Here is a 12902-nt window from a genome sequence, read left to right on the forward strand (position 1 = left end):
ACACACACGCATCACACACTACACACACACACACACATCACACACTACACACACACACGCATCACACACTACACACACACGCGCATCACACACTACACACACACACACACGCGCATCACACACTACACACACACACAGGCATCACACACTACACACACACACAGGCATCACACACTACACACACACACACGCATCACACACCACACACACACACAGGCATCACACACTACACACACACACCCAGGCATCACACAGGCATCACACATGCATCGGGCCCTCATTGGCTCATTTGGAGCTGAGTCAACCTAGGGGAGGCCCAGGACCACTTTAAATAATCGTCACTGGCGTTGGCCATGAGCGAGAATCAACCTCGTGTTTCTGAGTTCATAGGACAGTGTGCTAATCGTTGCACTAACACTTCCCGCACAGACACACACATCAACATACACACCCGTCGCCCACACAGCCGTTCACACGACGATTCGCGCACACACCCAGGCGTGTGGTGCTGTGGGGTGTGGTGCACAAGAAGACTCACCGGAGTGAGTCTTCTTGTGCTTGGAGAGGTGGTCCTGTCGGTTGAAGGTTTTTCCGCACGACTCGCACTCGTAGCGCCGGTCCTCCTGGTGCACACGCACGTGCAGCCTGCACACCGCACGGCACACACCACACCACACACACCACACCGCACACACCGCACGGTACATGGCACACACCGCAAACGACACACACCACACACGACACACACCGCAAACGACAAATACTCCATTATGCAACAGCAGCAGCCGCCATTCGCCACTAAAAGACGGCGACGTCATCATGGCACTTGTGCCAGGCTAAGTGCCCTTTCAGGCCGCACGTGAAGTGTGGAAGGCTCGTTGTCAGGAGGGTGAAGAAGATGCAGTGTTATGGGTTGAATGACTGAGATGATTAGCAGATACACCATCTGTGCTCGCAACTGTGCCAATTTGCGGTGTGTTAACCACTCAGCAGCGCGATCGTTGTTGTGTCGCTTCTCTGCCCTTCGTTCTTGCTGGAGGGTCACTGCTGCCTTCAACCGCCCAGAAGCCTCAAAGTGCACCTAGCCTGGCATTGCTCAGTAAGCGACATTCACGAGCCTCCTCCACAGAGGCCAATCTTGACATAGCTAGTATCAGTCTTTGGCAAGCCCAGTCAGCTCCACATCCTCCTGTACGACATCAACCCATCTCTTCTCCAGCCCATCCCGTACCCGTTTAGCTCCCTCTATCCGGTCAATTGCAGCACACCTACAGCCGAAGGTCCTCACCTGTAGGTTTACTGCTGTACTGCTGTTTGTACTGGTGTACTGCTGTTTGTACTGGTGTACTGCTGTTTGTACTGGTGTACTGCTGTTTGTACTGCTGTGAGCGCGCTCACCTGTAGGCGCTGCTGTGGCTACAGCTGAAGGTCCTCACCTGTAGGTGCTGCTGTGGCGGAACCGTTGCCCACAGACACTGCACAGGTGTGGCTTCTCCCCACTGTGGATGCGCATGTGTTCCTTGAGGGTGGTCCTGTGGGCCACGGGGACAAACGACACAAAAACAAAGGTCCCCTGTGTAGCCTGCAGTTACACGTTCACAGGTCTACTACGTCGTCTTATGCGTACTGTGTTCATCCACCATACACAACAACTTGCTCGCTCACACACTCACTCACACCCTCACATGTTAACCCAGTCACAGACTCACACACTCAAATGCCCGCTCAATCACTCACACACTGAATCACCTGCTCAATCACTCACTCACTCGCCCACTCACTCACTTTCCCAATCACTCAATCATCCACTGACTCACCACACTGCAGGCTAGGTGCCGAGTCATCTTTTGCTGCATAGGGATAGCTACCACTCGGGGGGGGTCTCCTCCGAGATGTGAGATGTGATGCAAGTCGCGCATCGTGGAAAAAGCGCTCTGAGATACCCCCCCACCCAGCATAACAGAGGGGGCTCTCTATCAGTCGCAACTCCATATCGTTCTCATCGCCACCACGGCGCGGGGCACGTGGTTACGTGGGGGCAGCACACACCTCTCTCGCACGGCCTTGCCGCACACGTTGCACGCCCACTTCTTCTTGCCGCCGTGCGTGCAGTCCACGTGGCGCTTGAGGTTGCCCGAGTCGTTGAATGTGCGGCCACACACGTTGCACGGGAAGGGCCCTGTCCCCAGGCACGCATGGTTGCGGTCAAACTCAACTCTCCTTCGTCCCGGGGGTCAAGCAGGCCACTTGAGAATCGATTTCTTATTGGGAAATCATCGCGGTAAACGTTGCGTCGCACGTAAACGCGGGGGGACAGAGAGACAGGGGGTTGTGCATGGGACACACGGGAATATGGGGGACACGGAAACTCTAGGACACATGGACATCGTGTTGCGCGTGGGGACAGAGGCACGCGGACGAGGAGTCACGGAGACGTGGGGGATCACGCGGGGACCTGGGGCAGTGCGGCCCTCACCCAGGTGCGTCTTCTCCTGGTGCTTGAGACGAGCGAAGCGCGAGCGGAAGCTCTCGGGGCAAAATCCGCAGGGGAACGGCGTCGCCACCGTGTGCAGGATGCCGTGCTCCTCCAGGTGCGCGCGCCGCTGGAACCACTTGTCACAGACCTGGCATGGCAGCGCACCACCGGCACCATCGCCGTCATCACCGCTCTCACCGTCGCCGCCATCACCATGGCCGCCATCACCATTACCATCACCGCCATCACCATTATCATCACCGCCATCACCATTATCATCACCGCCATCGCTATAATTTTCGCCAGTGATAGTCCAAATAAGAAGAGAGATATTCGGGACCCTGTATTTCACGAGGTCATTAGCCTCGCCTCTGGACCTGCTTGGCACTAATCCAGATGTTGTGTTGCGAGGCCACAGTCGTGCTGTCAGTTCCACAGCTTGGTTCTGGTTCGGCTCGGCAAACAGCCAATGGAACACCACCCTTGGTACTGCGAGAGCTCTGTGCCGTTCTGGCTCGGATATACGCCAGGAGAAAAGAGGCTTAAGCCGAGCTACTTTGCCGAGGCCGAGATTTTACCAAACGTTATATCCATCGTTAGCGTCAACACATTTGACAAGTAATTTCAGGAGATACCGGCTGGACTTACACCGGCGCTCTCGGCAAGTTAACGAGCGAATCGCACAAATCTCCCCTCCGTCTGCACCGGCTCGCGCGGACCCCGACCCTCACCTGGCACTGCAACCGAGGGGGTCCCTCCCTGGCATCGGCGTCGGGTTCGGAGTCCGCCTCCTCTGGCCCCTCGTCCTTTGCGGCCGCCGCGGGTGCCGATGAGGGCCCGCGCGGCGCCGTCGCTCTGTCGCCCCGCCGGCCCGGCCGGGGCCCGCCAGCCGGCCGGAGTCCAAGGCGGCGGCCGTGGCGCTTGGCGTGCGCCGTGAGGTTGGACTTGGAGGCGAAGCGCCGGTCACACATCTTGCAGGAGAAGGGTTTCTCGCCCGTGTGGGTGCGCACGTGGCACGCGAACTTCCCTGGCAAGGGACACGGCGCCGCCCGTCAACACGCCCCGCCGTGCCCCGCCGCCCGTTCACTCGTCCGTCTTCAAACTTTTAATCCTTATTGGGGCCTGGCCTCCTCCCGTTACCTTCAATCTGCCGATGTAACCCCACAATATCTCGCCCATGTTTTTTTCATGTTGTTCCGTGGGTCCATGTCCGACGCTTCGCCCCGCATGCTAGAAGCTTCTTCAGGAACTTAATAATTTCAGCGCTGGGAGCTAAACAAGCTTCCGGCACGTGGGGGCAAAACATCTGACATTGTGGTTAACGACATTCGGCACAACCCAAAACCACATCGGAGAGCCATACAGCGCCTCAAGCGCAAAAGCCTATGCAGCTGTCAAACGTCAGAGTCCTTTCCTGCTCCCGTGAGCAATGAGGCATTGGCGCTATCTTGTTTACAGCTCTGTAGAGCCAGTGGTGGAAATTATATTTTCCTATGGCAGAGACGAGTCTATTAATAGAACCACTGTTAATCCCCACGAAATGGTAACTCAGTTTATGAACTCACACCACCTTTCAATTGCGAGGAGCTCGCTCTGCCCGAGCCACGTGGCCGGCTAATTAGCAGCGCAACGCAGCGGTGCCACCCCACGCCAGTTCAACGCCCACACTCCGTGCAGCGACCGCAGCCCAAACAAATCGGCGATGCCACGACACCACGCCGCGTGCCTCGCGTTGTTCAGGCTCCATCCTCACCCTTCCTGTCGAAGGCCTTGTGGCATCTCGGGCACTCGAACAGCCTTTTCCCTCCGGTGGGCAGCAACGGCGCCAGCACGGCCGGGATCCTCCGCTCCGCGAGCCTCGCCCGGGGCTTGCGGGCGGACGAGATCGCGCCCCGAGTGCCGTCGCTCCCGGCACCGCCACCGTCGCTGTCTCCTCCCTCTTGCTCCTCCTCGTTCTCCGCGAGCTTCTCGTCTTCCACCGTGGCCGCCCTCTTGTCCTCATCATCACCGGCTCCGGGCTTCACGTCGGCTCCACTCGGTGCTATTGTCATGGCCGCGGCTTCGTCCTCGTGTCTCACAATGTTGTTTTTTGCATCGTCGTGGTAACCGCTTTCCACTGGGTCGTCGGTCGCCATGGCGGCGGCGGCGCCGTCCTCCTCGTACTGCCCTGAGGGCGCGATGAGCCGGTCGGCGGTGCCAGCGCCGCCCCGGCACGGCCTTTTCCTCGGCAGCGCCACGCTCTTCTCGCAATCCGCCAGCGCCCCGCTCCTCCGCGAGGACCTCCCCGCGGAGTTGGAGCAGGATGAGGAGACCGAGAAGGAGGAGGACGGGGGTTGCCACGACGCCGTCTCTTCTGTTGCCGTAGAGACGCCGGCAACACTCGGTTTCCGCTTGGTGGTGGGGCACGGGGTACGCTGGGAACGCCGCGTTTGAGCTACGGTGGTGGTCGCTTTGTCCTGGGGTGTCGCACCGGGCGTCAGAGTGAGAAACACACCACCATCACTGGCGCCAGATGGGCCCCGTTCGGTCCGCTCGGCGGGGTGATGTCGCAGTACGTGGTTCTCAAAAGATTTCTTGTAGGTGAAGCGTTTGGGACACGCGGGACACCGGTAGCCGCGGGTGGCACAGCCGGTGCCGCTCGGGACCGGGTCACCGGCATCCACACCGACGGGCCCGGCACCACCGGTGCCACCGCGCCGGTCATCTGGGCTGGTCCCTGCCAGGTGGTCGGTCTCCCCGCTGCCGTCGCGGCCCGACGAGGTGCCGGGTTCCGCCGGTGCCTGCGCGGGACTACCACCATCAACGCCGGTGCCGTGTCCCAGGCGCTCTCCGAGCGGCACCGGCTCCGCGTCCCGCGCGGTAAGCACCCGCACCGCTTCCTCCATCTGCAGCTCCCTGGCGGTGCCCAGAACGGCTGAGACGTCGCTCGACTGCAGCCGGAACTCGGCGGTGTAGAGGAACTCCATGAGACACGCAAATGCGGGCGACGTCACACTTTCCACGCCCATCGTCGTCGGCGCCTCCTCCTCGCCGGCGCCCGCCTTACCCAGGCGGACGGTGGCACGGCTGCAATGGTGCTGCAGCAGCGAGCCGAGGTACGAGCTCGCCATGGCCAACACGGCGCGGTGCGCCGGGAAGCGCCCGTCCTGCACGGCGATGGTGACGTCGCAGAACCGGGCCTCCCCGAGCCGGTCGTCGTTCAGCCTCTTGAGGAGGTCCAGCGGGTACAGGGGGGACCGCGCGATCACCTCGCTCTCGCGCCGTGCCCGGGGAGAGCCGGCGCCCTCATCCGCGCCGTTCTCCCCGACGAGCGGCGCCGACGCAGCAAATCCTCGTGCCGACTCGGAGCCCGGCGAGACATCCTCGGACGTGTCGCTCTCCGCCTGTGCTCCGACGACGTCGTTGACGCTTTCCCGCAGGGGCTGGGCGGCCGAGCCCTCGGCGTTACCCGGCACGGCGACCTCGTGCGGAGGAAGGGCCGCGAGCTCCACAGAGCGGCCCGGCCGCTCCGTCACCACGTCGCAGGTGGGGGCGCTCACCAACGTCGTCACCGCGGCCGCATTATCACAGTCGCCGACCGTCTCCACAAAAGGATTCCACCTCTTCCACCAGGTTCCCTTCGTCCACCTCATCCCATCGTCCACCTCATCCTCCACACCGCCCACGTTTTCCACACCCACCTCGTCGCCAATTGCCCCCTCGCCTCTCTCGTCCACCATACCCCTCTCGTCTCCCACACACACTTCATTCCTCATGCCCCCCTCGTCATCCATTCCTCCTTCGTCCCCCACACCCTCCATATCTCCCACGCACATCTCATCCCCCACGGCTCCCACGAAGACCTCATCCCCCGCATTTCCTACACCCAACTCGTCCCCCACGACCCCCTCGTCCTCCATGCCCCCCTCACCCCCCATTATCCCCTCATCCCCCACGCCCCCCACTCCACCCTCTTCCCCTACTCCACCCTCGTCCCCCATGACCCCTTCATCCCCCACTCCCCCCTCGTCCCCCACTCCTCCCTCGTCCTCCATGCCCCCCTCGCCCCCCTCACCCCCCATTATCCCCTCATCCTCCATGCCCCCCTCGCCCCCCATTCCAACCTCGTCCCCCACGACCCCCTCTTCCTCCTCATCCCCCGTGCCTTGCGTCTCAACCCGGTCCATCATGGCCGATTGATCGGCGACACGGTCGTCAACGTCGACAGCTGCGTTCCCCCGTTCTGTCTCGCCATGGCCACGCTTCTCCCGCTGCTCCCCGCGAGCACGGCCGTCACCCGGGCCGTCACCCGGGCCGTCGGTGGCCTCGCCGTCACCTCGGGCACCGTCCGGCTCCACGTGGCTCCTCTGCATGACGTGATGCCGGTCGACGGAGATGCGGGCGCGTGGGCAAGCGGTGGCCGCTGGGTTTTTTCCGGGAATTCGCTGGTCGGCCTACAGGGAGGGATGGAAACGCGCGGCGGCACAGCCAACGTTGGCGATGTTGGCGTCTGCGGCTCGTGAAACCTCTGTGCGCTGTGTCCACTCGGCAGGCCTGTAGCGTGAACGTGTTTAAAGAGTGGGCCCAAAGAATAATTCAGTGGGAGCTCGACACAAGCAATGTTAACAAACCTCAAATAATCGTGCAGCAGGCAACAGGGTGGCGGTGCAGTGGTGACACCCGTGCCTCTCACAGCAATAAGGGCCCCGGTTCAATTCCCAAATCGGACGCTTTTTCTGGAATGTATCTTCTCCCCCTGTTCTGCACAGTGAGAGTCTGTGAGATTGAGTGAATGCGAGGGTGAGTGAATGCGAGTCGAGTTTGTATGTTCCAACACAGTGTAACATCCCAGTGCTGAATATGTACTTGTGCATTACTCAATTGGGATGACACACAGCAGCAGCAACATGGCCCCCTACTTCACAAATGTGGCAGGACCCTCCTGAGAAAGAGGAGTTACTGTGACTCCGTGAGGCTTTCCTGGGTAAACAATCTGCGTAATAATCATAACAACACTGCGACCACATCACTATCGCATCAACACTATCACTATTAGCATCGACATTAAAACCATCACAGCAACACCACTGCTAACATGAACAGCATCACGAACCTCAGATCTCCGCGTTGCTAGAACACCCTTGGCGTGGGCTTGCCTCCCTTCACTCCCCGTCTGTGTCGATATTGAACCAACATCCTTGCTGTCGCCTATTGCTCTCACATGGTTTGCACTGGGTTGTTTCGTTCTCGTGTTCAACGAGAACGAAACACAAAAAGCAGTTCTCAAGAAATGAGTTTCCAATTCAGATTTAAAAGGGCATATAGAACATTGGAAGAGCGTTCCAGACGGCCGCAGAAGCGCATCCGAAAGCGCGCGGTGCCTTTGTCCGATGGCCAACCACCAGCCGCTGCTGCGAGGATGGCGGCCCGAGTCCGCTGCTGGTGGCTGATGCCGGTCGAGGCCGCGTCTCTTCGCTGTGCACTAGTCCTTGAGGACCCCCCCCCCCCCAACCCGTACTCTGCAATGTCGATGCCGTAAGTTTGTGTCGCGGCTGTGCTCACACACACAACGGATCTCCCGTGCTAACTAGCGGGGGGGCCACCATCCCCGTGGAACAATTCAGAGGCGCTCAGCACCCACATGGTCACGAGGCGGCCTGCTGATGACACACCGAGTGTCGAGAACTGCGCAGAGTTCCACCTCAAGCCACGCACCGCCGCGTGTCTGGCGGGGCGTGTAGAGCACGCGGACTGCCCCTGCCTCGCTCCGCAGGGGGGGGGGGTCACTCGGTGAAAGGGGGTCAGCACGGCCTCACCTGGGCTCACCTGGCCTCACCTGGGCTCCCTGGATGACGAGGGCACCGGATGACGAGGCAGGAGAGGGGAGGCGATGAGGAGCGAGATGATGGTGATGAGTTGGTGACGACGGCGATGTCAGTGATGATGATGAGTTACTGATGTTAGTGATGATGGTGGTGATGTTACTGATGTTAGTGATGATGGTGATGTTAGTGATGATGTTAGTGATGATGGTGGTGTGTTAGGTTAGTGATATCAGTGATGATGAGGGTGTGTTACTGATGTTAGTGATGATGGTGGTGATGTATTAGTGATGATGGTGATGGTGGTGATGTTAGTGATGATTGTGATGTATTAGTGATGATGGTGGTGATGTTAATGATGGTGGCGATGTATTAGTGATGATGGTGATGGTGGTGATGTTAGTGATGATTGTGATGTATTAGTGATGATGGTGGTGATGTTAATGATGGTGGTGATGTATTAGTGATGATGGTGATGGTGGTGGTGATGTTAATGATGATGGTGGCGATGTATTAGTGATGATGGTGATGATGTTGCGCCCGCCCGGGCCTCCTCCGCCTCGCCTCGCCATCTTCTCCGACATTCAAACTGCGAGCCTCTCCCTCCCGCGGTTTCACTCCGAACCCCGCGGTAACGGACGGCGATGGCGGTGACGACGACCACCACGACGACGACGACGTCGACGATGTCGATGATGTCGGTGACGATGTTGAAGAGGTGGGGGAGCAGCACAGAGCGCCGCACTCTTTCCCCTCCGCGGACGCGCGCGCCGCGTCACGAATCCCTCCGCCGGGTGCTGCGCCCGGGCGCATCACTCGCGCAGCTGACGGGCGGGGGTCACGCAGCTGACGGGCGGGGTCACGCAGAGGCCGACGGCGCCGAGCGGCGAGCAACAAACAGCGCCGTCGAAGACTTCGAGACGAGGCGCGACCCTCTGCATGCTTCCCACACTGCAGCCAGATATGGCTGCAGGGTTTGGTGGTACATGGAGTACATGTGGTACATGTTGTTCACGTTTATTGTGAAAATTCGGTCACAGTTCCTATGGTCACTGTTTCATTGCTTTCATGGCTTTATTTTGGTGACTTTCGAAACTTTTTTGGGTTTGGCCATGTTTGTTTGTTGTAGTACAGAGTTAGACTGATGGCCTTAATCTAAGTTGTCTTGTGGTTGTTGTTGTTTGACTTGCATCCCACTGGGATTTGTGCACACAGTGTTGGTGTGCGGTGCTTTTTCTGCAATATTTTGCTGTCTTTTCTTGGATTTTCTGTTTGCACATAGTCACTTTAAGATGTTTTCTTGTTCATGTTTTAGTTTTTTTGTTTGTTGCGTTTGCACCCCATTCAAGAGCCGAATGGCTCACAGTGCGAAACCTAATAAATGAACTTGAACTGCGGACCACGCAGTGGACCGCTGTGATCGCGCTCCTTCGACGGAGGAGCAGCAAAACGTTGACGATAATCCGACCCCCACAAACAATGATGGGTCAGCGTGCATCGAAAGACGCCGTGTCCACGTGTGAAGAAGGCACGCGATGAGCCAGCACTTGCCGACTCACTACCATGGTGTCTGTTCCTGTGAACCATGTGGAGGGGCTCTACCAGACAGTTTCGTCTCATCCGTACTGTGTTCAGACACTGCACTGCAGGTCACAAACGCACTCTCACCCACCCACTCACTAATTTACAGAATCACCCACTAACTTACAGAATCACCCACTCATCACTCACAGAATCACCCACTCATCACTCACTAACTTACAGAATCACCCACTCATCACTCACTAACTTACAGAATCACCCACTCATCACTAACTTACAGAATCACTCACTAACTTACTTACAGAATCACCCACTCATCACTCACTAACTTACAGAATCACCCACTCACTAACTTACAGAATCACCCACTCAGTAACTTACAGAATCATCCACTCATCATTCGCCCACCACACTGCATCATCACAGGTCGAGACTCGCCACCTTCTGTCTATACCAAGGACCGGGACCGTCACTGCCCCTCCGTCGTCGATGTCCGTGAGATCTTCTTGTCCGTGAGATCTTCTTGTCCGTGAGATCTTTTTGTGCGCTAGATCTTCTTGTGTGCGGTCTAAGTTGCACTGTGACTAAAATGCTTCTCTCTCTGCTGAACTTAGCAATTCCCTCCCATCTTTCCCCACAAGCTCTTACCACAATAACATTGCTGCTCTATTCAGGAAACGTGTTGCAATCTCTGATCACATATTTCGTCGTGCTATTTGTTGCTGCCCGCTTGACGTGTTTGGGTCTGTGCTCTGCAACTGTGTGTATCATCAAACGAGGCAAAGGAGCAACACGTCCACATGCCTTATTTTATTAACGTCAATGTGACCATCATCGCCGTCACTGCTCGACTCGACACTATGTACACGGCTGCTGCGAGTGCTGGACCGCCCTCGTCACCAGGCCAGTGTTATGATGGTGACGCTCATCATATTGATGGTGGTGACGCTCATCATATTGATGGTGGTGACGATGGCGCGCATCCCACATCGCTCACAAATCCACGACTCACGGACAGGCAGGTACACCACCAGCCGTGACTGCCAATGCCTCCTCCATGACTGCCCGTGCCCTTATTGCCCGTGCCCTTATTGCCCTCGGCCAAACGCTTGCACCTCGTGACCACCCAATGCTTTCCTTGGCAGCCCCATGGCCTTGTGACCATTGCCCCCGTGACTACCAGGATCCGTGCGATTGTTCATGTCCCTCGAAACTGTCTGTGCCCTGCGTGACCGCGCATGCCCCCTGTGCAATATCGTAGCCTGGTCGGCACTCCCCCCCCCCCCCCCCAGGCTTTTATTTGGTGCTATCTGGGCGCCTCAGGATCCAGTGCAGCCGCAACACTGCCCCTTGTGACTGCCCCGGTCACTTGCGAATGAGTCTCTCACCCGGGTCTCTTGAACCACCACCTGCTCAGACAGAACACACTGCGCCCAAACGTGACTGCCCGAGCTGCACTGGTCTACCACTGAGGCCTTGCCCCCTGCGACTGTCCATGCCATCCCGCAACTGCCCTTCGAGGAGGGTATTTATGCCACCCCCGGCTCTGCATCATCCCTACCCTGATGATTGGTCAACACAGACAGGTGCGTTGCCGAGTTTAACAGCAGCTGCTAGAACATGTCCCGTTCCTTCCCGACCCCCCAGAGATGTCACAACACGAAGTGTGGTAAGGCTGAGGGGGCTGTGCAGATGGGTGAAACGAGGGGGGCCTTGAGACAGTGACACGGGGAGAGACACGCGGGCATAAAGAGAGAAGCGCACAGAGACAGAGAGCTCGAGAAATAAAGCCACAGACATGGATAGACACTTAGACAGTGATGCACAGAGACAGAATATAGACATTGAGGCACAAAAACAGACACCGAAAGACACGAGACTGAAAGGAAACACTGATAATATGGAGATACACAGAAATGATACAGACACTGAGCCACAGCAGAAACACCGAGGCACGCACACAGACGCTTTGTAGCGGTCCCCAAATACGCGGGGGCCCTGTGCACACATTCCCCACGGGCAGACGGAACGGGCCGCCGCCTGGCACGCCTGTGAGCCGAGTGTCGCCCCCACAGGGGCATCCGCGGCCTCTCTGCATTACGCAAAAACACCCATCAGCAGTTCCTGAAGAACTGCACTGTGGGCCTTTCTTGCCTTGGGTCACCAGCAAAACTAATTTGAGCAAATGTGAGACCAACTGACAGCAGCGATACAGTGAGAAAACCGTGGTGAACCGGTTTCATCCGTGTTAGGACTCATCAGCACAGTATAGTAACTGATGTTCACTGCTGCAAAGTCTACCTCTGGGAACTCTATGTACTGCATAGACATATATAAGTTGGGACCCCTTCAAAATTGGTTAGGACCACAATTCAGTTCTTCAGGAACTGCTGATGGTTCAAGGCTCACTGCTTTTTGCACGTCTCTGCGGTGGTGTCGTTTGAAGTGGATGGTTTTGCAGCAGCCTGCACGCCGATTCTGTTAGGATTGGCGTCTTCTCGTCATTTACAGATTTTATGATTGGAGAACGTTATCGTGTGCTTAATAATCTCGATACTAACTCGTCGATCGGATGCATAGCTTCACCCCCTGCACGAACCCGCACTCGCAAGAGGCACAGCAATCGCTCCGCACATTTTGGAACCCTCTGTCCGAGTCGGCAACAATTTACCACGAGCTGCGACGTTCACACAGAAATATCAAGACGCAAAGAATCAAGTGGAATGTCGCGCTTTCCCATGACATTCCAGCTCTCTCTAGATTTCGCTAAAAGTTACCAAAGATAGACCAAGAAACGGGGTTCGTGTTACCCAGGGGTCCATTCGGCGTCGACGAGGCTCGACCGGAGCAGCCGGGAGAGCGGCTCCGCCGACCGCCACGCGGCAACTTCGACGGCACGTCGGGCGGCCCCCCGTCGCGGCACGGCTCGGCAAACCCGGCAGACCGAGGAGGGGTGCCCGGGGGACGCGCGCCGTCATCGCGAGCGGGAAGAGGGAGGGGCCCGGGAATGCCCACGTACCCCAAACGGGGGGAGGGGCTGGCAGGGTCACTCCACCACCCCCCCCTTCACCGGCACGAAGTCG

General features: G+C 57.9%; 2 protein-coding genes across 7 annotated transcripts in view; one reads left to right on the forward strand and one right to left on the reverse strand.

Moving 5' to 3' along the window:
• LOC144724212 (LIM/homeobox protein Lhx8-like) overlaps positions 1-12902 on the forward strand; it is a 192452-nt gene that overhangs the window by 58002 nt on the left and 121548 nt on the right. The window lies entirely within an intron of this gene.
• LOC144724209 (zinc finger and BTB domain-containing protein 41-like) lies at positions 7-6307 on the reverse strand. Its single transcript, XM_078603132.1, has 6 exons — positions 4230-6307; positions 3208-3503; positions 2477-2624; positions 2050-2179; positions 1437-1532; positions 7-645 (listed from the first exon to the last, which is right to left on the reverse strand). The coding sequence occupies exons 1-6, from the start codon at positions 6289-6291 to the stop codon at positions 471-473; spliced, it is 2907 nt and encodes a 968-aa protein (XP_078459258.1). The 5' UTR covers positions 6292-6307; the 3' UTR covers positions 7-470.

The sequence above is a fragment of the Lampetra planeri genome, chromosome 20, assembly GCF_965212315.1.
Source record: "Lampetra planeri chromosome 20, kcLamPlan1.2.h2, whole genome shotgun sequence".
Classification (NCBI taxonomy): domain Eukaryota; kingdom Metazoa; phylum Chordata; class Hyperoartia; order Petromyzontiformes; family Petromyzontidae; genus Lampetra; species Lampetra planeri.

Coding starts and splice junctions, on each gene's coding strand:
- LOC144724209 (XM_078603132.1), bottom strand. CDS start 6,291: ATGTGCGTGGGAGATATGGAGGGTGTGGGGGACGAAGGAGGAATGGAT. Junction 3,504..4,229: donor CAAGGCCTTCGACAGGAAGG/GTGAGGATGGAG, acceptor GTCCCTTGCCAG/GGAAGTTCGCGTGCCACGTG. Junction 2,180..2,476: donor CCAGGAGAAGACGCACCTGG/GTGAGGGCCGCA, acceptor GCCTGGGGACAG/GGCCCTTCCCGTGCAACGTG.